The sequence below is a fragment of the Cydia fagiglandana genome, chromosome 14, assembly GCF_963556715.1.
Source record: "Cydia fagiglandana chromosome 14, ilCydFagi1.1, whole genome shotgun sequence".
Lineage (NCBI taxonomy): Eukaryota > Metazoa > Arthropoda > Insecta > Lepidoptera > Tortricidae > Cydia > Cydia fagiglandana.
In genome coordinates, this window is record NC_085945.1 from 18213175 (window position 1) to 18237831 (window position 24657).

Here is a 24657-nt window from a genome sequence, read left to right on the forward strand (position 1 = left end):
ATTATCACCCATCTACCATCCTTTTATACCTGCAGAGCAAGCATTAAGAGCACATCCCCAGTCGGAAAGTTGGAGAAAAAACTTATATTCCCGCACAAGCGAAACTACCTACTCGCTACCGTAATCAGCTAAAAGTAGTATTAAGGAAAAGTGGAGTAGTAACACGACTACCCACCAGTGGCACCAGTTCCGATAATAACGAAGATACCATTCCAGGTAGATGTGTGTATTCATAGAGGTTCGATGTCATGGGGTCAGCGAGGTTGTGTTGGGATCTTTGATTCTACTAAATTATTGTTTTATCGAAATTGAGAAGAAGAAAAAACGTTACTGGACATCAAACCTAATTAAAAAAAGGGACGTATCTGGTTTGTCATTGATAGCAATATTAAAAACCCAAACGATTATTGGACAGTACTTTGTACGCATGTCTCCGATCGATTTTGAAGAACTTTTGAATTTAATTGGACCAAAAGTGCATAAAAAAGATACATATTATAGAAAAGCAATCAGTGTCTTGGAAAGATTAGCACTAACAATTCTACAGGATTTATGCTACAGGAGATTCCTATACTAGTATTCAATATCTTTTCAAGATTTCAAAGCAATGAATAGGATTTATAGTAAAAGAGGTCAACGCAGCCCTTATTGGAGCATTAAAAGAATATGTAAAGGTATGTACGGTATTTAATTAATTCAGAAAAAGTAGTCATTACGTATCAAATTAAATTAAATCACCAAATTCTGATAAAAATTGTTCACTCATAGGGTGACCCACAGTCATTTTGATCGGACGTATCGTATGTGATTATCGCAGTTATGGGAATTATATTTACTTCTTTCCATGCCTGGACCGACTTATCCGGCCCGTGCCCCCTTAGATCCTGTGCGAGGGCCTCCCATTGCGCTTCATATCTCTGCGCTCCGAGAAGCCCATCGTATTCGCGGTTCGCGAATCTCGTATTATTCGCCATATATTCTACGAGCATCCGTATTTGTACGGCATTTGATTGGCTGAAAAAAACAGTCAAATGTTAAGTTAACGAATAAACGAACTGCACGAAACTATATTTTTTCTGCAAATAAATTACTGTTGTTTTGTGCAACTTACATATTTGTTGTTTTTGGGGGCATTTCTTCTTCTTCTTCAGAAACACAACATAATGAAAATTAAATTGGGTGTATGAAAGCCAAATAGTTAAAGTTTTCAACTCGTTGTTGTCAAACAGGATAAAAACTGGAAAAGGTTTGCTTGCACAGATACAAAAAGTCATAATAATCCGAGCAAATTTTATTATAATGTAAGCTAATACATTATACGGATGTCACTCATTTAACCACCTTTCAAATTGGTAGTGTAATAATAAAACTAGCTATTCACGTTCAAACTTCACCCGACACATGTCCGACAATTGAATAAGGCCGGCTATTAAATGGATTTTTCAAAAACTCTAGGCATAGACAATCGTGGTCACTAACGAATGATTGTCGATAACTTTATACGATATCGACGTGATTTTCTTATCGTAGCCCGTTACCATGTTCAGCAAAACGATAAAATTACGACTATCGTTAGAAGACGACAGCCGATTCCACGCGCGATATGATAAGACCTTGCTAAGCCTACAGGTGTTTCAGGGCTTCGGACTTTGCTGTGGCATCGAAGAGGCTCTTGATGTTGTTGGTCGTGTAGAGTATCCTTGTGAAGAATTGTAGATATAATTGCCAACATAATCATACTCTCCGCGATCAAATAATTACGTAGGGTCAGGTGGTCAACGGTGGCTCACTTTTTTTCCGGTGGCCATAGCTCCGAAACTATTGATCACAGAAGGTTGCTGTAATGAAGGAAGTCAGAAATGCGCCTCTGTGTTGTGTACTATGGGGTCGCAACGGCGCGTAAAACCTCTACACCAATCTTTCCCGGCCATTTGATTTTTCACCCAGTTTTTTGGCATTTTGAAATTGTTTAGTTGAGCCTAAGCAACTTTTCGACTTTCTTTTACTGTTATTCCATAAAATAACAAGGAGCAATGTTTTAAATACTCTGCTAAAACTTTTCCTGGTCCTCATTAAATACTTTGTTGACCGCATTAATGTGACAGATTGTCACTTGGCCGTATCAATCTAGGAAAATCAGCATATGTCTGGTTGGTGTGATCGATTGTTAAGAGGGCAATTAAAATAATTTGGCCAAGCCCGAGATAGCTCGAGGCATTTAGTGTTCCGTACGGCTACCTGGGCTACCATCAGGTTGGCAGCTCGAGCTCCGCGTAGGGCCGAAGGCCCGAAGCGTCCAGGATGTCTGTGCTTAAACACAGAACAATAGTGTCTAAGTGCGAAGGCCGAAGGCCGAACTTTAGCAAAATGTCAGTGCTTTAGCACACAGCAATAGTACACGTGTCTAAATGTGAAGGTCAAAGTCCGAGCTCCGCGTAGCCCGAAAGCCCGAAGCGTCCAGGATGTTAGTACAAGAACAGAACAATTAGTATAAGTGTCTAAATGCGAAGGCCGACGGCAGAGCTCCGCGTAGGGCCGCGGCGTCCAGGCTGTCAGTTCGGTGTTTAACCACTGATATCTTGCAGGCTTCGGGCCTTCGGCCCTACGCGGAGCTCGGCCTTCGGCCTTCGCATTTAGACACTTGTATTAATAACCTGTGTTTAGAACTGACCTCCTGGATGCTTTGGGCTTTCGGCCCAATGCGACTTCAGCCTTTGGATCTTGCGATTTAGACACTTGTACTGTAAAATACTTGGAAAAGTTACGGGAGGCGCGCGTCTGTCGGACGCTTCCGATCTTCGATCACACGCGTATTGTAATAGAGCATCGGAAGTCTTTTTAAAGTTTGCGTCAGATGCCAGGAATTTTTTACTTACGTTTTGACTTCAGCCGGTGCCTCTTTGTAAGAGTCTTGGAAAAACTGGCGCTGCTGCAATAGTCCGTGAGTTACAGCACCTAGACATAGGTCCATTTTTTCTAGAACGGTCACCAACTGCCAATTAGGTGTTACCGTAGCGAGATTGCTGTTCACCTTCAGTGATGTAAAAGCTGGGAATGCCTGGAACTGCTTTTGCACGTCGGCATATCTGATATTGGCCCATCCTTCAGAATTGAATCTTTGGCAGCTTATACCTTGATTTGTGTAGATCTCAGAGGCCTTAGATATTTTTGCCTCTGATTCTTTCGTTCCTGGGGCAAAGTCTGCTAACTCTCTACGGCTTCGCCTGGATTCGGCATTTCCACTGCTACGGGTTCATTCACAATAGGTGGTACAATCCAGTCATCATACATTGCCGGGATATTGTCACTTTGGTGTGAGGGAGCTTGTGATGAAGCTTGCGATGGGACTGGAGAAGGAGGGCGTCGTTCCATCCTAAGCATGCTATTCATATTTTCGTTCGTGTTCTGTACCATCTGACATAATTTTTCTAGCAAGATACTTTGCCGGGCCATGTAGTCTTCAACCCTAGGCTCCTTTGTTACTGCAGGGGGATCTGGACTATGGCTCCTTTTAGATGTTTCACCGTTGCTACTACAGCATGACGCCGATTCACCATTTTCCCCTTTCAAGAGCTTTGAGGCTTCCTCCCGTGAGATCAGTTGTGGTTTCAACGCTGGGAGTGTTTCAGCAAACTTATTAAAGGCCCGTACTGGATGAATTCTCGCCATGATGTTGAGCGGTACATATATTAGTGCTCGACCTAGCGGCCAGGTCAACATCACTCTTTTTATTCGCTTATAATGGCGCTCGCTTAAGGATGATCCATTATTGTGAGCTTTGGCTAGCAGGACTGTGGGCACTGCGAAGCGTAGACGACACTCCAGATCAGAGTTAATTTTCTCTCCGAACAGGTCTTCATAGCTTAGGGTATTAACAACCCAATTTCTCCAGTTTTGTGGGTATAGTTCATCCAAAGTGTGAATGATATTTTTGAAGAAAGACTCTTCATCAGGTGGTGGGCTCCACTCTGCCAAGGCTCCCATTGTGGACTGATCCATCTGGGGAAAAGAAAGGGATCATGTCAGAAAGCCCATTATTGAACGGGTTCACAATTCATCAGCTGTCGGCTGTGAAGCCGGCGTCGCTCACCATCGGCTGCGCAGGCGGCCGTCGGTTGCGCAGACGACGGTCGTCTGAAATGGCACATGGTCGGCTGCGCAGCCGACGTCGGCTGTGCGCCCAGCCGACATGCAGGCTGATTACTTAGCAGGTCACTTATTCATTAAGTATTTATGCCACCTGGGCATGTGAATAAGACACATCTAGGGCTTTCCTAGTAATCGACATTGCTATGGGAGTTTGCTGTCGTTACCGAGCAGGCAATCCGGTATTAACCTGTAGGGCTTTCCTACAGTGTTATACCTAGGTAGGAAAAAAATGCACATTAACTCCGTCCAAAAATCCAAGACGTACTGACGAGCGATGCGATCGCCCGACGCTGCATGCCGTTGGCGCGCGCGCTGGGGTGGGGAGCGGCGCGCGGGAGGGGCGGTTTGGTAGGAATTTGGTGTTGCCATAGGTCAAAAATCCAAGGGGTAATCTTGCTCGCTCGCTCACAAGTGGGTCAAGCGTAGCTCGGACTCCAAAATACAAAATTAAATAATGACACACCTCCTCCCGATTTGACCCGCAAATACGGCTTTCCATTACATTCAGCAATCTAATTAGGGCATCGTGCTGCCTGACATGCACTGTAGCAGTCCATTGGTTGTGTTTTGATATTGTTGGAACTGCTCATCACGTGAGGTTATGAGCCTCACAACCTGCTCATGAAGCCGTGTATTATGGGCTTCTTGGCACGTTACGTGCAGTTCCATGTTCAAGGACCGGAAAACCCCTCTTTACGCTTAATCCTATCAATTCGGTAACCCAATCGTTTCGGTTACCTTATCATTCGGTAACCCTATCATACGGTTACCTGATTGTAATGGTAAGCTTATTGAAACGGTAACCCTAACATTGTTAAGGGTTTTCAACAGGTTTTCATTCAGTTATGGTAACCTTTATTATCCGTTGCTTATTGGTTTGCTACATTTTTAGTACATTATTGTCGAGGCTCGGAAGCTACTTGCGGGCTGAGGATTCGTTTTAAACGGACGACCTATAATTTTATTATTACAGGACCGGAAGTATTTATTTTATATATTATACACGCTGAAATTTTTATCGTTTTGTTCCCGAAGCATAGAGGTTAGGTATCGATTATACAGTCAAATAAAATTGTCAAAAAAAATCTAGCTCTTCAAATGAAAAAAATAAGCAAGTGAAAAATCAGTTTCACGAAATGAGTAAAACACGTAGTAATACCGCTGACGTCACGTCGAAAAAGTCATAACCACCGCGTTGCCGCCTGCGCTAGGAACCGGCTATGTACCTAATCGTGGCGCCGCCGTACGAATGTTTAGTGGTATGTACGTAAGATTAAGGGTTACTGTTAGACTTGCTTTCAATCTTTCCTTCATACTTTTATGGGCTTAGGACCATCATAACCTAACCTACTTACCCTGTTGTATCGGTATTTTAACGTTTTAATAAAATAATACAATTAGAATCGGCTAGGTAGGTATAAGGTATTATGGCGTATTTAAAAGATTGAAATCAACGCGTATTTACAATAATTTTAATAATCAAGTACCTTCTTGGATTCGGTCGGTGAGTACCCTTAGTTTTTAGCTATGTACACAAATCACACTTCACGGTAACGCAATAATTGTTCAAAATGTTGTCCATTACGCTGAATGCAAATGTGTGCACGTCTTACTAAATTGTCTTTAAGCTTACGTAAAATGTCTCTGTCACGTTTCACAGTCTCGAAAGCACGAATTATTTTTTGTCTCAGTTCATCGCGAGTTTGAGCTTCCTCGGTAAAAACCAGTCTTTTCACTTGCGACCACAAAAAAAAATCCATTGGCGTTAAATCCGGACTACGTGGAGGCCAGGCCACTGGTCCGCCGCGCCCAATCCAATGGTCTCCAAACTCTTCGTCCAGGTGCCTCCGCACTTCCAGCCGATAATGGGCCGGGCATCCATCGTGCTGATAAAAAATATCGCGTAAATAAGCGATGGGCACATCCTCCATTAGATTTGGAATCACCTCCCTCAGCATTTCCAAATAATTGAGGCCATTCAAATTACCTTCAATGAAATAGGGTCCGATGATTGAATCGTTAATTATCCCAGCCCATACGTTAACACTGAATCTCACTTGATGGCACGATTCACGAATGCAGTGCGGATTATTAAACGCCCAAAAGTGTTCATTGTGTTGATTGTAGAGCCCCACACGTGTAAACGTAGATTCGTCCGTCCACAATACGTTTACGTTTTGATGCTCTAAAATCCACTGACAAAACGCTATCCTAGCAGGCCCGTCGTTCTCGTACAAAGCATGCACTTTGCGAAAGTGAAACGGGTGCAGCCCTTCGGAGTTTAATATCTTCCAGACATAATACTGACTGACAGCAAATCTCCGAGCGGCCATACGTGTGCTTCTCATAGGGTGCCGCTCGAAGTATTCAATTATGTCTTCCTCGAGCTCCGCCGCGTAGTGTGGTCGACCGCGTGCCTGCGCGTGTGCAGGAGTACGGAGTTGGCCATGGTTCAGGAGCCGCTGCCTGACAGCCAAAAACGTATTAGGGGCCGGAATTTGTGGTTCGGCAATCCCCTGCGCACGTAAATGGTTCAAATTTTCAGGCTGCGCATACAGTATCCGGGCTTGGTTCATGTTGAAACCAGAACGTACGTAGGCATCCAGCATGGCAACGTATTCCACGTTGGAATACTCATAATTACGATCCATTTGTTTACACACAGAATCTTATACGAGTGAAATTCGTTAGCATTCGCTTGTAACAATAACATTTGACATTGACACCAAACATTGACTTATCAACTATTAGACCGATGACATCAAGTTGATTGGTGTCATCTCGTTACCTTATGGGCGTACTTCTTGAGATTAAAAAGGTAAGCATTACTTTTTACAAGTCCTGCTCAATTACCTCCATCTAGCTCTATCTGTGACACCAACCCTGGACAAAACCTCAACCGTTTTTCAAGTCTGATGACTCACACGACAGCTAATTTATGAATTAACATGGCGGTCATCGTTTTTGGGCGATTACGAAAAGTAAAGTTTTAAAATATTTTTTTGCTGTTTTTTAGGTCGAGGAAAAATAAGGTGATATTTTTTTTCCTCTAATCTGATAATAGTTGATAATTTGAGATGAATTTTAAAAATGAGTCAAGTAGCCTATTGGTGACTAATTGCATCGCGACTGGTGTTTCGTGGGCGACGGGGCCGTGCAGGGGTGAACTGCGCAGGTGACGGCGGGACGTGCGGGGTGCGGGAGGGATAGCTCCTTAGAAAATCAGCACGAATGAAATCGCGGCGGCGGCGACGGTTTGAGGCGGCATTTTTCTGTGTTACTATTTATTCTCACGGCTTCGAGTTCTGTATTATTTTTTATTTATTTGGCAATTTTGAAACTAAGAGCTAGATTTTTTTTGACAATTTTATTTGGCTGTGTAATCGATACCTAACCACTACGCTTCGGGAACAAAACGATAAAAATTTCAGCGTGTATATGTTATTTATTGTATTTATTTTATTTCTTATTTTATTTATTTTATTTCTTATTTTATTTATTTTATTTATTTATTTTTTTCCTTTTTTTTTTATTTTTTTTTTTTATTTTTTTTTTTATGTATTTTTTATTTTTTTTTTTTATTTTTTTTTTATTTTTTTTTTTTATTTTTTTTTTATTACTTTATATATTTTATTTAAATTATTTATTTATTAACATTATTTATTTTAATTATTTTATTTATAATATAATAAGATTTAAAATAAGAACACACCACACGGGTAGGTATAAAGATAAGCAAAGGAACGGCAAAAAAACTTGTTTGTGCTGGAGGCTTCATAGATCGCCCATGCCAACCTCGGTTATTCAATAATAAGTTGAATTTAAGTGGGCGTAAAGATTGCAATCGTTTGAACTAGTCAAAAACCTTATAATGAGGTAACTGAATAGACTGGGTTTTTATTTCGGTTACCGGTAACAGAGGTTAACCGTATCTGATACGGTTACCGAATCAAAGTGTTACCTTATCATACGGTTACCGTTATGGTAGGGGTTTTTACAACCGCTTCTAAAATAACCCTATGAAAAACCCCGGTTAAGGTAACCGGTTCCTGTCCCTGTCCATGTTACGCGCGACGCGGAGCATAGCCTGCCCCAATGTGGCGTCGCCGTTGGCCGCACGTCGACGGTCTAGGTCTTGTATGGATGCTTCTGCCGTTTCCAGGGCACTAGGGGCAGAGTATTATGCTGTAATAAACATACTGAAATTTATGTGTGTTCCATACCACACTCAGTAACTCCTTCTCTATTTGTTAAACAATACGTTCGGCGGGTGTCAGACTTCTTGAAGCAAAGCAAAGGTTCGCCTTGCTGCAATAAGCAGCATCTAAGGCCGTCTTTCTATGCATCACATTGGATGGCAATTGACAGCTTGTCATCAACATTTTAATATATACTGCCTCCCTACATCAGTAGGTATACCAATCAGCAATTGTTTTTTGGGAGACAACTTCTTCCCTATTTTCACTTGATGTCTCCCTTTGTGCCTGTTTGTAGGTAAATGCATGGGTGAACATGTACATAAGCTCAAAAACTAGTGGCAAAGGTAGGGTCCATCTACCTTCAAACCACGTTCCCTTTGCCCTGCTCTCAGCCTTTCTGCGGCAGTTACTTTTCCTGCAGCGGAACAAACCTAATTGTCCTGATCTTTTAATGGATATTGGCTTTTTGTGTTGGGTACACATTTTTTCTTTGAGCACCATGCCATGATCCTCTGTAAATTGTATACAGGCCTCTACTGTAGGAAAGACTTTTAATATCTTCTTATAGTTCCACTGGTTTTTTATCTCCTCTGCATACAAAATAGGATGCGGAAGGCAGAACACCCAAAGGACTGACAGTTTAGCTTTAAAAGAAATTAACCCTAGAGAACGCGGTTTCGGCCAATTACACCGTGTCCAATAAGTTCGAATACAGTTATGATCCTTAATAAAATAAATTTACGCGTAGTTTATGTTATGAAAATTATATTAAATGAAAGCCACATTTATATACAATATTTACAACAAATGTTTTGGAATAACTCCACCTTTAACTTTTTTTACAAGTTTCAAACGTTTCTCAAAAGAGTCACAAGCGGCACGCACCGCATCCATCGGCATATCGTCCCATATTTGCATGATAACCTTTTTAAAATGGCTCAGGTTTGCGACTTTATAATTATTTAGTTTCGAGAGCATGTATGACCATACGAAATAATCTAGTACGTTTAAATCTGGAGAACTTGGTGGCCATTCAGTTTTCGGCAAAAAATCGGTCAAATTAGCCTTGCACCAAGCTTGAACAGCGTTTGCCGTATGCGACGGAGCTCCGTCTTGTTGGAAAACATAATAATCGTCTCCAAACATATTTTTTAAATTTGGGGCAACATTTTTCTCCAAAACCTCCGATTTATAGTATGCCGCATTGATTTTGACGCCTTTATCAATAAAAACTAGAGGCAGTTTGCCCCTCTTACAAAGAGCACCCCAAACCATCACTGATGGTGAGCTCTGGAACCTAGGCACATTCTTTTCATACTCTGGAATGTCTTCTATCCGTGCTGCCCACAACCGGTCGTTCTGGGCGTTATGAGGCTGCTCTAACACAAAGAGTTTCTCGTCTGAGAAAACAAATTCGTCACCTGCGTGCCAAGAAAGTATGGTGCTACATCTTTCTACTCTCTTTTTCTTGGTTGCATCTGAAATGCCATGTACTTTTCGTTTTTTATAAGCATGACATCCTAGATCTTTTTTCAATATATTATGTACAGATCCCCTGGAAATTTTCAGATCAGCAGCTAATTTTCTAATAGATCGGTGTTTTTTCCGCCGAATTCGCTCTCTTATAGCCTTTACCACTTTTTCAGTTCTAGCTGAGCGGGGCCGACCGGATCTTTTCCTGTCCTCTGTAGAAGAGATCTCTTTATACCTTTGTATAGTAGTATAAACCAGATTCCGTTTAATTCCATGCGGTTGTAACGCCTTGAATATAGCACATGGCCTGTCGCCTTTAAGGAATTTTCTAATAATTTCTTCACGAACGTACTTCATCGTGTATTCAAGCCAAACTAAAAATACGTGACTCATGAAATTATAGTACTATGTTTATGTCAATATACTTTTTAAATTAAAATAAGAATTTTATAGCCAGCGATCCGTATGTCTATACAGCAAGTGCTAAAAGTTTGTATTCGAACTTATTGGACACGGTGTATAATTAAACAAATAATAATAGGTAGGTAATGTAGGTAGGAATTTTAGACATTTCCCCCTTAGATACTACCTCCCGACCATGAGCATTGACAGTGAAAACCGTTTGCGAAGACTGTATCTACAAGTTTGTATGCGCATTTTCGGCCGCTACCGACTGAAGATGAGCATAATGAGCATAATAATGATAACGTGTTGATTAACTTCTTTTTATAGAATTTATCGGCATGATTATTTTCCAATACCTCCATTTGCTGCTGGTTTTCAATGGGTCTTATCATAAATCTCTAGGTTTCTGCTGAGTGTAGTTGGTCTTGCAAGAACGTCACATTTACGTCTTTCCTTTTCTTGAGAAATTGAGGCTTTTGTTTCCTCCAACTGTATGGATAAGGAAGCCAACTTATTTGTGCAATTTTTATTTTCATTTTCCACTATTACTATTTCTAACTAAACAAAGTTCTTCATAGTTTGGCGCCATGTGAATTTGGCGCATATGTGTCACGGTACTTGGCACACGGAACTTGACGCGCGTAATGGGGGGAGTTTTCAATACCCGGCTAACGGCCGGCGGCGTCGTAATGAGCCCGTAGTTGGAGAAAGCCAGGGCCTCCTCCCTTTTCTCCAGACCCTTGTGCTTATTTCGGAGGTGCCGCCGTCCTTTGCGTGACCACAGAGGGTGCACTGCTTGAGCTGCCTTCGTCCAACTGGGTTTTGCTTCGGCGGCCTGCCACGTCCTCGGCCTGCGGGCTTCCCGGCATTTTCCCCTTTCTTCTTCCCATATAGCTCAGTCTTATAAGTCTTGTGCCCGACGATTCTGTGCTGGCTTTTGTGGTGGTGGTGGATGACACTCGATCTTCACCCCGACAACTTGCTTTTAATATCTTTATTAGGTGTTAAGATAGTTCACCATAACTATTAACGTGATAGTAATTAGTGAGTTTTACTTGTCACCTGACGATATTTTCTTTGTGAAAAGCTAAAAATTATAAATAATATAGATTAGATACAAATAGAATAACAATACGCATCATCCGAATTTAACTGCCTCCCTATATTCTCCCACACCCGATTTTTTAAATTTACGTTTTTATAATCTTTATTTGTTAGATCGTATAGCACAGAATGTTCTTTTACTAATGTAATCAGTTTTTCCACGTCCATTATTTAAGTAGAGAGTCGAGTACCAATTGTGCCAAACGAAACCGTTCGCAACACGTGAACGCGCTCTCTGTTGTGTGACTGCGCGGGCGTGATCAAAGCGGGGGGGCGCGCGCGGCGCGCCGGCGGGCCGCTGCGTCCAAGCGCAGATCGCGCGCGCGAGGCGCTTGCATCGCGCTTTCATGGCGCCCCGCTCACGCCGCGCTCGCAAAACGCCTATGTCTGACGGAGCCTTTAAACAAAACAAGCTTATTGCTTAATTGTCTCTTTGTCAAAGTAGGTTTCATATATAGGTTTGGTCAAATAATGAAAACGCACGTCAATGTATGTGCAGTGGCGATTACCTTTATTAAGTTAACAAAATAATTTTTCGTTGGAGATCGATCAAACTGGTGAACGGCAATGCCATTAAAGATGTTGCTATTACAAAATAGACCAACGTTAAGAAGTGTAATGTAACATTCGCATCGAGCATGTTAAGGTGGTGATTGACTAGTAACATTTCGGTGTAATGTATCGTTCGCGGCGATCGTGTTACATTACAGTTACATTACAGCTACGCGGCGAACGCTCGCCCTGAGCGCTCTGTTCGTTTGTGCTCCATTCTGTTTCAAAATGTCGGATATGGAGGTCGCGTGTGCTTCACTTATTGTACTAAGTTATTGCTATCTAAAATACAAGAAGAAAAAAACGAAACGATATTGGATATCTAATTTGTACCAAAGAAGGAACTATGATACGAATATAATGAATATTCTTCGAAACCAAGAGTTTACTGGACAATACAGAAACTTTATTAGAATGTCGTCTACCGATTTCGACCGACTCATTAATTTAATTGGACCGTTAGTGGGCAAGCAAGATACAAGATTGAGAAAAGCTATATCTGTTACAGATAGGCTAGCAGTTACACTACGTTTTTACGCTTCTGGAGATTCTTTTACAAGCTTGCAATATCTTTTTAAAATTTCTAGACAGAGAATAGGCTTCATAGTAAAGGAAGTCAGTGAAGCAATAGTGAAAGTATTGAAGAATTGTATAAAGGTAAGCAAACCAACATGTGCTTTAGTTATTTTTTATTTAAAAATGTAATTTGAAAATAGGAAACCAAGACTTACACATTCTATATATCTAATCAATCAAGTCGCCAAATTCTCGCAAGAACCTGGCAGTTTCTTCACTGTTCTCCGGTATTTGAGGTGAAGGTGAGGAATAATTGCGTTGGGATGAAGTGAGGGTGTGAGTATCTGGACGTTGTAATCCAGCAGTATCTTGACTGCACTCCGACATTTGAGGTGAAGGTGACGAATAATTGCGGGCTGAAGTGAGGGTGTGAGTATCTGGGCGTTGTAATCCAGCACTATCTTGACTGCAATCCGACATTTGAGGTGAAGGTGTGGAATAATTGTATTGCTGCGAAGTTGTTGTTCTTGTAGAATGAGTTTGAATTGGTCCAGGTGTAGAAAAATAGCCTTGACGAGTCGAATAACCGTAACCATAGTTGGGTTCATATTGTCCCCGATCAGCATTGAATAAAATATTTGAAATATGGTGTTGTACGTAGTTTCTGGTCTGGTTAGAGTACGATCTCAATTTGTTTGCAATGAAAGCTCCGTAGCTGTCACACTCGTCCAAACTTTTCGAACTTTTCTCGCTTGACGTCTTTTTTAAAATGTCATATGTAGAAGCCATTATTTCCTCGGGATCCATGACTGCTTTTTTCTTTTTTTTAGCGACATGAATCGGTCGCTCGGTATGTGACCCGTTGTCCAAAACTGTATCCACGGTCGCACCACGTTGCTCGCTTTCTTCATCGGGGTTTAACTAAAAAATACATAAAAAAATATTATTATTGTTTGTTGCAGATGCCAACAACACCTGAGGAATGGCAAGGTTTAGTACAACAATATGACACATTATGGAATTTCCCCCATTGCCTGGGCTCTATGGATGGCAAACATGTAATAATACAATCACCGATGAATAGTGGAAGTGATTTTTATAATTATAAAAATTTCTTTAGCGTCGTATTATTTGCTGTAGTTGACGCTAAATACAACTTTGTATATGTAAATGCGGGATGTCAAGGAAGAATATCGGACGGCGGTGTATTTAACAACTCTGAACTTTGTCAAAGAATAAAAAATAAATCGTTAAATATTCCTGAACCCAACCCATTACCTTTGCGAACTCTAGACATCCCATACTATTTCATTAGTGACGAAGCTTTTGCCCTTTCAGAAAATGTAATGAAAGTTTACTCGGGATTCCATGCAAAAGGGTCTATAGAGAGAACATTTAATTACAGACTTAGCAGAGCGAGAAGAGTAGTGGAAAACGTATTTGGTATAGTTTCAGCAGTTTTTCGAGTGTTAAGAAAGCCTATGTTATTAGAACCAAACCACGCCTCTTCAGTAGTAATGGCAATAACGCATCTTCATAACTATCTCAGAAAAAGTGATGAATCCAGTGACATTTACACACCTTCAGGGACATTTGATCATGAAATAGAAGGAGTTGTTAGACCAGGAAATTGGAGAAACGACAGCGAACTTACAAGCCTTTTCGCTTTGGAGAGGCGACCGCGTAGAACAAGTACAACAGCGAAACAAATACGCCACGAAATTGCAGAATACTGTTCACGGGAGGGAGCTTTGAACTGGCAAGAAAGATATACTTAGAAAAACTTACCGTATCATTTGTATTTCGTGGTTTATTTCGGTCCAACACAAATAGTAATGGTTTAAATGCAAACCATGTACTAGTATAGATTTCGTCGGCACCTGAAAAATAAATAATATCATTAGGACACTTTAAAAATAAATACTATAAACAAGCGATTTGAGGCCTTTTTTTATTACCAGGGAGCGTACCTTTCATGCCGATGACATCAAATTGACGTCAGGTTGCATATAGGATGATACAATTTTTTCTGAAATTATCAATCATTCATCATGATACTTATGATGTATGTAACACATATGAATAAACGATTGATGATTAATGATTGATGACTACAATAAGACTAACTGGAATTATCCTACATATTTATATGCAACGTGACGTCAATTTGCTATCATCGGCACGAAAGGTACGCTCCCTGTTTATTACCTACCGCCCGTGGTTCGAATTTAAGTCTTGTCCTTTGCGGTAAGTGAGATTTGCCGCTACCCCGCGGCAAATCTCACTTACCGCCCTGGAGGGTGATTTTTGAGCAAGTGAGTGACTCGATATCACGTTTTTTTGTATGGAAAAAACGTGATATCGAATTGCACTTGCTCAAAAATCGGGGCCCAGGCCCAGTGACGCGTAAAAAAACATTTTAAACTTACCTTTGCCCGTTCCAGTGCTGTTCTTTATTTTAGCCTTCTCTCTTCTTAGTGAGGCAAGTAAACTGGTAATTTTTTTCTTGGCCTCTTCAACCGTTATATTCATATCCTCGGATAATTCTACCCACGCATCGTTTTTTTTAAACTTATTGAAGTGATCTCCGTGCGTGGGGTCCCACAGTATTTCTTTATCTCTGTATTTGTCAATAAATAATAGAACTTTCTCTTTATCCCATTCCATATTTATTAAAATCCTGTTCCAAAAGCACAATCACGGAAGAAGTGCACTCGCGGCGACTTGCGAACCTGTACTGACTTGTAATGTAACACTCAAAGGGATTCGCGTAAAAACCGACAGCTGAGTGGAGCACGCGGTGCTCGCGTCGAGCGGCTCGGCTCGCTGCACTGACTGTTGTAATGCTCGGGTTGTAACACGTTACATTACACCGAAATGTTACAAGTCAGTCGCCACCTTTATGCATTGAGCATGTTCGCTGTGTTCTAAAAATCGGCGTAACATGCTCGTCAAAATTATGTGCTCCATATTCCGCCAGCCACTCTCATTCAAGATGGCCGACAGCGAGGTTGTGTTGGGATCTTTGATTCTACTAAATTACTGTTTAATCTAAATTAAGAAGAAAAAACGTTACTGGACATCAAACTTATTCAAAAACAGAGACGTATCTGGTTTGTCATTGATAGCAATATTAAAAAACCAAATGATTATTGGACAGCATAAAAACTGTACGCATGTCTCCGATCGATTTTGAAGAACTTTTGAATTTAATTGGACCAAAAGTGCATAAAAAAATTACATATTATAGAAGCAATCAGTGTCACGGAAAGATTAGCACTAACAATTCGTTTTATGCTACAGGAGATTCCTATACTAGTATGCAATATCTTTTCAACATTTCAAAGCAATGAATAGGATTTATAGTACGAGTAAAAGAGGTCACGAAGCCCTTATTGGAGCATAGTGTATTCATTCTAAATTTTTTAGCGGCAAAATTTATAATTTTAATTTATTGCTGCTATGGTATACCTATATACGAGTACATTAAAATACACGACTCTCCCGCCCCCCCCGCAATCCGTTTCACCCTTCCCCCCCTTGAAATGTGTCCCATTTTACAGATTTTCTCAATTTTCAGGAAAACTATACAAGCTAGGGCAAAATGGTCAAAGACGGAATTATTTGTCACTAAATTACCTACAAATAAATACTGAATTCATTTCGATACCATTTATAGTTTCCAAGCTATGGTGCATCAAAGATTACTAAAAATGTGCGCTTAGCGGAAATAAAACATTTAATACACAAGAAACAACAATATTTATTATTTTTTACAACACAAATCGGTCTTAGTCTATTATCTAACAAAAATCAGTATCGTCATCATTATCTTCTAAAGACTTGTTGAAGCAACTTAGGCCCTGGCAATCTTTGCACATGGTGGAACAACGCAATCCAGCTTTGACACATCCACATCTTTTTCGGCAGCCTTTTCTGCAGCTGCACGATACTATTTTGAGTATCGACTGTGGAGCTGGTGATTTTGTGGTAAATATAGGTGATAAACAGTTGTTATTATTTTTCCAGCCCCAATTTTCTGGGTTCAATGCGTTTCCTCGCCATAATTGTACTTGATGAAAAGTACGCATTGAATGCTGAAAAGCTGCTCCTGATGAAGGTGGTAACTTTGATAATATCACCGTATTGTTCGTCAGACCAACATATTTGTTGAAATGGACGTATCGTAACTCGTTTAAACTTTTCTCGGTTTGCTTAGCCCCATACAAGGCGAGAATATATCTTTCTCCCGCTTCTTTTACCTGCTCGTATGAGGCATCCGGGTTATTGAACACGTTTATCGTATCTTGCAAGTCGATCTTTCTAGCAAGCAGAATAGACTGAACTTTTCCTTTGCCGTAGAATGCTGAAGTAGTATCGCAACCACTTATGGCATGCAGAAAGAGGATCGATTCCCTGCAATTTTCGACCACATTTCCTTCTATTAAGCTTCGGGTGCTATACAGTCTCTTGTTTACACTCCCTTGGCCCTCTTTCAGCAAGAATATATTCTTTTGTAGTGGAGTAAGACCCAGTAAAAGAACCAACAGATCTATGTCTTGCCCAACCACTACAACATTCTCGTTTCTTTCGGCTTCTTCTATTGCCGTCTGAACAATGAGCATATCTGCGTCATCATCCGCTGTTAACGAGCTTATCCCCTCGTTGTTTAGTCGCTTGCTAAGCTGCAAAATAAATCTTTCCTTGTTCAAAAGATTGCTTAAGAAACTTGCTTTTGTTTCAGTTATACGACTCTGCTCATTAAACTCTATTTCTGGACACTTTCGGTTTAGCATTCGTCTCAACCTTTCAGAGCTTTTTGTGCTTTTACAGTTTTCGCCATAGCCGTCGAATACGACGACAACCTTCTCCCCGTAACATTTTTTAATGTACCTCACATAAGCGGTGTAAATATCAAAGTACGTCCCTTCTTTTGGCCAAATCACTCTATGTATTAGAGAACCGCCGTCTAAAACGTTAAAGCGATGGCTATCCAGTGTCGGTTCTGGGACATTATTAAAGATGTCGTATAGGGCTGATTTTTTTGTTTTTCTCATCCCTCCGTTTTCTTCAAACAACGAAAGAGGTACTGTTGCCAATTCGTGACAAAAACAGTCGCGTAAATCTTTTGGGGAGTGGATGGTACAGACAATTCTTTGGAATAGTTGACTTGTGTCAACTTTTGTAACATCTTCATTACCAGGTTTTACTGATTTGCTAGAATGTGACATCGTTTTGACGGTATGAATGCGTTTTAACTTGACGTCTCCGAATTTGGTTCCATCTTTCACAGTCTTTTTTAGGATTTCTTCTCCAATAGATTTTGCCTCAAAGCAGTTGACTTGCTCATCTGCGACTGTTCCACTCGATAGTGATAAAAGATTCTGGGTTTGTATGAACGGGGAGTGAACTCGAAGCCATTGAATAAACTTCTCATAATCGTGCTGATCTTGTTTAATCCTCGAGTCCCTAAGTTCTGCATGTTGACTGCTGCTGGCAGATCGAATCTCGCAATAATTTTCAACATTATCGCAAATGAAATGAGAAACTGGAAGCCCAATTATCCATTTATTCAGTACACTTTCTTGGAACCCTCGTCCATGGGTAACACCACCGACACTTTTCATGTTCCTCATAAGGGTTTGCTCTATTGTCATATCAGTCCACGTGCCACACCAGTGTTTCTCCGATCGCCGAATAGTAAATAAACCATCCTTTGTAAATTGCTCATATTCTTTTGGATTCATTATATCTTTCAAAGATTCCATATCCTGCAGATATAATTGGCAGGCTTTTGCATATGGGAAATGTCCGGTTGCATGGAAAATTGGGAGCATTGCCATAACACATTTTTTATGAAGATCCCAATTTGCTGTTCTTTCTGCTTGAATGAAATGCAAAATAATGATTACAAGTTCACAGTACTGCAACCATAGCTGTGAGGTTTTTCCGATATCTCGAAGCGAACAAATGTGGGCAATATATGCTGATTTGAGCTTTGTGACTATTACATCATCTTGTAGCAAATCATAATTGGGAGCATTCGAAAGAAGTTCTGTTATGTGATCTTTATCAGATTGTTCCATATACATTCGTTCAAGAATGAGATCCGAAAGAGCTCGTAATGTCGTACAATGAGCTCTAACAGCCCTAGCATAGGCATGACCTGACATTATATGTTTGACTGATGCAGGTGCGTACACTGTGGCCCATAATTCAGAGAGACCACTGCCTTCCATCAAAGTACCTACGGACCCTAAAAACGACATGAGCATGTGGAAACCTCCCAATCTGACTACTACATTTGAAAGTGTGCCACCTGACTCACCGCTATCAATGGCAACTATATCTTTGGCTTTCATGTATAAAGGATGATCAAACGTCACAAAACATGTTTGTTGATTGCTTTTTTTTGCTTCTTCTGCTGCATAAGTTAATACCGTAAGCACAGTGCTATAATCACTCGGCGGTTGATTGACAAATGGTAGTGGTAAAATTATGGATTTTATGTAAGGCATTTCGTTGGTCAATTTTTCCATAAATCCTTGCCATAAAGGCATTCCTGGTATTTCAAAAAAGTGTCCAAGCATCCATCCCATGTCTTGATTAGATGGTTGAGCCACTTCTTCAAACACACCCGCAGCATACACGTCATTTAAAGGAATTTCTTCGATTCCTTTTCTATTGTACCTTTGAAAAGTCAGTTGTAGTATTTTTCGCGCTTCAGAAATTTCATTAGCAGTTGGAATTTTAGACAGTTTTTCTACTGTTTGTGGCTTTATTGCGCTACTAGGTGTAATCGTTCTGATTCCGCCCATAGCATGAAAGGTTCCTTTGCCAGTCAAAGTAGCGATATTAGAATCGGCATTATCGAAAACAAATTGTGAAAAAGATTCGTTTTGTATTAGTGGTTCCCAGGATTGAACGGCGGAAGACTCAAAAAGTGTAACTTCTCTGTAACTGGAACAATACCCCAGACTTGAAACGATGTCTATTATATTTTTTGAGCCTGCTTTGCGAAACAAGTAAACGGCAAGACCAAGCTGTAACGGAGACGAAAAAGAACGAGGTCTTGTTGCAGTTATAATAGAGTGAGCGATTGATGTACAGGTTTTCGCAACTTTGTCTTGTTTCGTCTTTTTGCCTTCAGCGATAACGGCTTTCAAAAAAATATTCAAAGTTTCAGGGACCATACTCTTGACGTCTTGCATAAAATTGGTAATATCTGGATATACTGAATTATCATAAGGCATAGTTCTTATGTCTTCGCGTACTATTGCAGCAGCTGTTTCAACTATTCTTCGTCGTTCATCCTCTTCTGTGCTCGCTCGATTATCGTACCAATTAATTAGCTTTAAAGCAGATCCACGAAAACACGCTACTGTTTTCTTGTGCAGACTTGCAAAAACTACACCGTCGTCATACTTTTCAAACAGTTCTCTTTTTAATGTTCGCACACTAATGGAAGCTTCGGGAGGTAAATATTCGTCAAGTTTTTTCAAGAGCTCATCCAAACTAAATTGGCACTCGTCAGAGGAGTCGATAAAACTAAATAATTCTTGAAATGCGTGGACCAAACTTTCATTTTTAGGTCGCCCAGCACCTTTTCTCGTAGATACATTAGAAGAAAATCTTGCAAAGCAATCCTCGTGGTAACGTGCTTCTTCAGCTACTAAACAAATCACGCCTTGGATTCGCGTAATAACTTCAAGACCCCAAGAGTCATTCCTAGCTTCCGCCTTTTCCAATAAAGTAGTTTTCATCGCCATTGATTGAATTACATGAATTTTTCGTTTGTGCTCGACTCTTTTTCTTATTTCTGCCGTCAAGTCACATTTTAATGAGCACAAAAGACAATTTTTTTTAAAATCAAATTTATTGCTGGAGCGCAGTTTCACATCACTCGAGGTGCTCTGAGTTTCAGTACCATCGAGGTATTTCTGGATTTTGCGGTCTCGAGTATACTCCCTTCTGCAAATCGTGTGTACTTTAATCGTCTGAATATTTTCAAGGCCAGTGTGTTTTCCATCTTTTCTTTTTAGACTTGCATTTATGAGATTTGTTATTCCTTTTGACACATTCACTGTTTCTCCTTGGTTTAGAGAGAGTTCACATATAAAACAGTTTTCCATGATAAAACACGTAACGCATCGAAATTAAAGAAAATAGCATTTATAGTTCACGAAAGATCACGAGAAAACAAGCTTGCACTATAAAACACGTAATAATGGCAATAAATTTAAAGCTTGTAGTATTTTAAGTTCAAACAAATGCACTTTAACACTGTTCATCACTGTTGACAACGGAGAATGAAGTAAAACACTGTCCAAATGGCGGTTATTAAGCGCCACGCACGGGCGACGCTCTGCCAAGAACGGCAACGCCGCAAATTTCGAACAGAATTGGCGCGCGAGTATTTAAATTGTGATTATTTGCTGGTTATCAATTTTTAGTAATCTTTGATGCATCATAGCTTGGAAATTATAAATGGTATCGAAATGAATGCGGTACTTATTTGTAGGTAATTTAGTGATAAATAATTCCGTCCTTGAGCATTTTGTCCTAGCTTGTATAGTTATCCTGAAAATTGAGAAAATCTGTATAATGGGACACTTTTCAAGGGGGGGAGGGGTGAAACGGATTGCGGGGGGGGCGGGAGAGTCGTGTATTTTCATGTACTCGTATATAGGTATGCCATAGCAGCAATAAATTAAAATTATAAATTTTGCCGTTTTGCCCATACATTGAAATCTAGAATGAATATACTAGCATTATAGCTTGACCACAACCGCTGTGCCGCTCCTTAGGTATGCGCGGGGAGGCGGGGTGCGGGCAGGAAAGATCACGGACACACAAGAGTCTGTCGTCGTGTCGGATAGATCTGAAGATACCGAAGTACAATATTTTGGCTCTGTATAGGTACATACTTATTATATCCAATTTTTATTATGGTACAATACGATTTTTAGGTAAGCACAAATAAAAAAACCAATATAAGTCAAATTAATGTGTAATTATCGGAAAAATTAATAGTTTCGAGAGTTAAAACAGAATCAGTTCGAAAAACAAAAAAACATAAGCTTCTAGTTAATGAATACAGTGACTATTCTGACATAGATTCACTTTTATCTTCATCTTCCATTTCGCTACCGGAACTTGAATCATTGTCATCCTGCAAATTTATTATTATGGGGTCAATAATATTGTCGAAACGGTTGTCGCGATCCCAGTAATCGTTTTCATTTTTTTGGACATGGTCATCACACCTCTGCCATTTTTCTGCCGTGAACTCCGAAAATAATAAATTCAGTGCGTTTATCTTTTCATCTAGAGAAGAATGAATATGGTTTTGCGCTATATTGTTTTTAACATCAGCCCATACCAATTCGATGGGGTTCAGATCTGGATGGTATGGAGGTAAACGCAGGACTGTGTGCCCATGAGCTTTTAAGAGGTCATCGATTCTGTAAACAGGCTCTTTTTGAGTGGCATTTATAAGAATTTGCAGTTGATCTTTTTTAATTTTTTCCGGAAATTCGACATTGTGACGCCGCAGCCAGTTCTGCATTTCACTTTTGAGGTTTGTCATGGTCGGTTTCTTATCAACTTGAACGCTGTGGTAAGACGCGTTGTCCATCACAATTACAGAATTCGGCAGCAGTTTATCTTTCAACTTTTCATCCACCCACTTATAAAAAGTAGGCCCATGTCTCCATGGTAGTCGCCAGTCTTAGCATCGGATTTAAATATAGTCAATGCACCTTCGACCAAGCCATTTCGACTTCCAGCGTGAACGATTACCAAGCGTCGTCCTTTCCCGATGTCAGTGTGAATTCCAAGTTCCGACGATGATTGCCAACATTTGCTAACATTGTGACTGGCGTTAATATATGTCTCATCTAGGAAATATATGTTGCGGTTTTCACTTCTATATTTTTTTATTTCTGTCAAATATTTCCTCCGCCACTCTGTAATATTAGGCTGCTCTATAAGAAGATGTCTTTTCGATCTACATTTTTTGAACCGGTAACCCATTGTGTGTAAAAGTTTTCTCAAATATTCTCGTCCACAATTCAAAACACCATCTTGCCTCAAACTTGACAGTAACTTACGAATACTTGGCACTGTTTTTTCGATCTCATAAAACTGATGAATCTTTCTCCTGATCACTCCCAAGTCAAAATCATCAATTACATATTTTTTCTTTATAACTTTCGGTTTTTTGGGCGAATTAAATTTCGGTTGGCCCTCATTTTCAATTGATGAATTTCCTACAGATATTACATTTCTTACGGTTCTTTGGCAGTACCCAGTAGCTTCGGCCACAAGTTTGGCGATATTTGCGTCACTTTCATGTTCGAAACTATCTTTGTCTGCTTTTCTTTTCCTAAAATATTCGGCCACTTTGAAAATGACAGCTTTAACATCTCGAGATAAAGCACGACCCATCTTTGGATATTCTATCTCATGTGCGTCTGACATAGACAGCCCGCAACAGATAACACTACACGCCGCCACGAGCGACGACGGCGGAATGACAGAGCGCAGTGGCTGCTCTGCCCCCCCGTCTCGCCGCTCGCATACCTAAGGAGCGGCACAGCGGTTGTGGTCAAGCTATAAAAGAATATGTAAAGGTATGTACTGTTTTAATTAATTCAGAAAAAGTAGTCATTACGTATCAAATTAAATTAAATCACCAAATTCTGATAAAAATTGTTCACTCATAGCTGGTGACCCATAGTCATTTTGATCGGACGTATGTGATTATCGGAGTTATGGGAATTATATTTACTTACCACTTTCCATGCCTGGACCGACTTATCCGGCCCGTGCCCCCTTAGAGCCTGTGCGAGGGCATCCCATTGCGCTTCATATCTTTGCGCTCCGAGAGGCCCATCGTATTCGCGGTTTGCAAATCTCGTGTTACTCGCCATGTAATCCACCAGCATCCGTATTTGTACGGCATTTGATCGGCTGAAAAAAACAGTCAAATATTAAGTTAACGAATAAACGAACTGCACGAAACTATTTTTTTTCTGCAAATAAATTACTGTTGTTTTGTGCAACTTACATTTTTGTTGTTTTTGGTGGCAAGTTCTTCTTCTTCAGAATCACACAACATAATGAAATTTTCAGGGCATCGGGCTTTGCTGTGGCATCGATGAGGCTCTTGAAGTTGTTGGTTGTGTATAGTATCCTTGTGAAGAATTGTAGATATAATTTCCAACGTAGTCATACTCTCTGCGATCAAATAATTACGTAAGGTCAGGTGGTCAACGGTGGCTCACTTTTTTTCCGGTGGCCATAGCTCCGAAACTATTGATCACAGAAGGTTGCTGTAATGAAGGAAGTCAGAAATGCGCCTCTGTGTTGTGTACTATGGGGTCGCAACGGCGCGTAAAACCTCTACACCAATCTTTCCCGGCCATTTGATTTTTCACCCAGTTTTTTGGCATTGTTAATAAAATGCCGACATCTGTCAGTGTCTCAACAACCGGCAACGAAACGCCGCAAACTACTAGTTTCCCCACAGAAGACCATGATTGCAAGTTGTTTATGATCCCCGACGACGATGATGCATCTGAATCATCGAACAGTGATATCATATCGGCCGTATCAAGTGATACTTTTGGTTGTCGGCCACATCAAAATATTGTTGTCTAGTACCCAGCACATGTTTACCAAAGAAATCATCTTTTTCTCATTCTCCTCTGTCAGCATGACCGACCACGGCATTTTTACACTTTGAGAATATCTGAAAACAAATGAACACAAGGAGCCATTTTGCAAATCCAGTAACTTTGTTATTACTTTTGACAGCGCGTGTCATGTGTCTACACAGAGTCGACACAAGGTCGAAACATTGCGACTACTTTGTGACTGCAAGATGTGTTTACACCGTGTCGTAACGGCGACTGGAAATGGTTGTATGGGTATTTAATCCATGAATAAATCTTACCAGTGTGTCTGCTTTCTGATCCTTTGAGATAGTCCACGTTTCGATAAATTCATGCAGTCTTGATATTCTCTTTGTTTCTTATATCAAACGTGCGCGTGCTGTTCCATTTTCCGACAACTCGTTCCCAAGGCTCATTATTGTGCTTAAGCCAACCCACTGAGCAAAGTTTCCTTGTTGCAAGGTTACCGGAACTCGCAAATGGATGGTTGCAACGTTCATTTGAAAGGTTGAAACGTTATGGCTCCTCAACAAGATTGTCCAACGCTGGGCCAGCGAGATGGCCATGCGATGGTTGGAACG

The 24657-nt window shown here is 40.5% G+C and overlaps 2 protein-coding genes across 3 annotated transcripts; one reads left to right on the top strand and one right to left on the bottom strand.

The window, feature by feature from the left end:
- Positions 1–11957: 11957 nt before the first annotated feature.
- On the top strand, positions 11958–14335 carry LOC134670840 (uncharacterized). 2 transcript variants are annotated; one of them, XM_063528660.1, is made up of 3 exons: positions 11958–12539; positions 13361–13456; positions 13804–14335. In XM_063528660.1, exons 1-3 carry the CDS (start codon positions 12111–12113, stop codon positions 13807–13809), a joined length of 531 nt encoding a protein of 176 aa, XP_063384730.1. In that variant the 5' UTR covers positions 11958–12110; the 3' UTR covers positions 13810–14335. The 2 variants fall into 2 exon arrangements, with proteins under 2 accessions (XP_063384730.1, XP_063384729.1); XM_063528659.1 differs by having other exon boundaries at positions 11977–12539; positions 13361–14335.
- On the bottom strand, positions 12557–15327 carry LOC134670841 (uncharacterized). The gene is made up of 3 exons (XM_063528661.1): positions 14828–15327; positions 14187–14278; positions 12557–13319 (listed from the first exon to the last, which is right to left on the bottom strand). Exons 1-3 carry the CDS (start codon positions 15063–15065, stop codon positions 12627–12629), a joined length of 1023 nt encoding a protein of 340 aa, XP_063384731.1. The 5' UTR covers positions 15066–15327; the 3' UTR covers positions 12557–12626.
- Positions 15328–24657: the final 9330 nt, after the last annotated feature.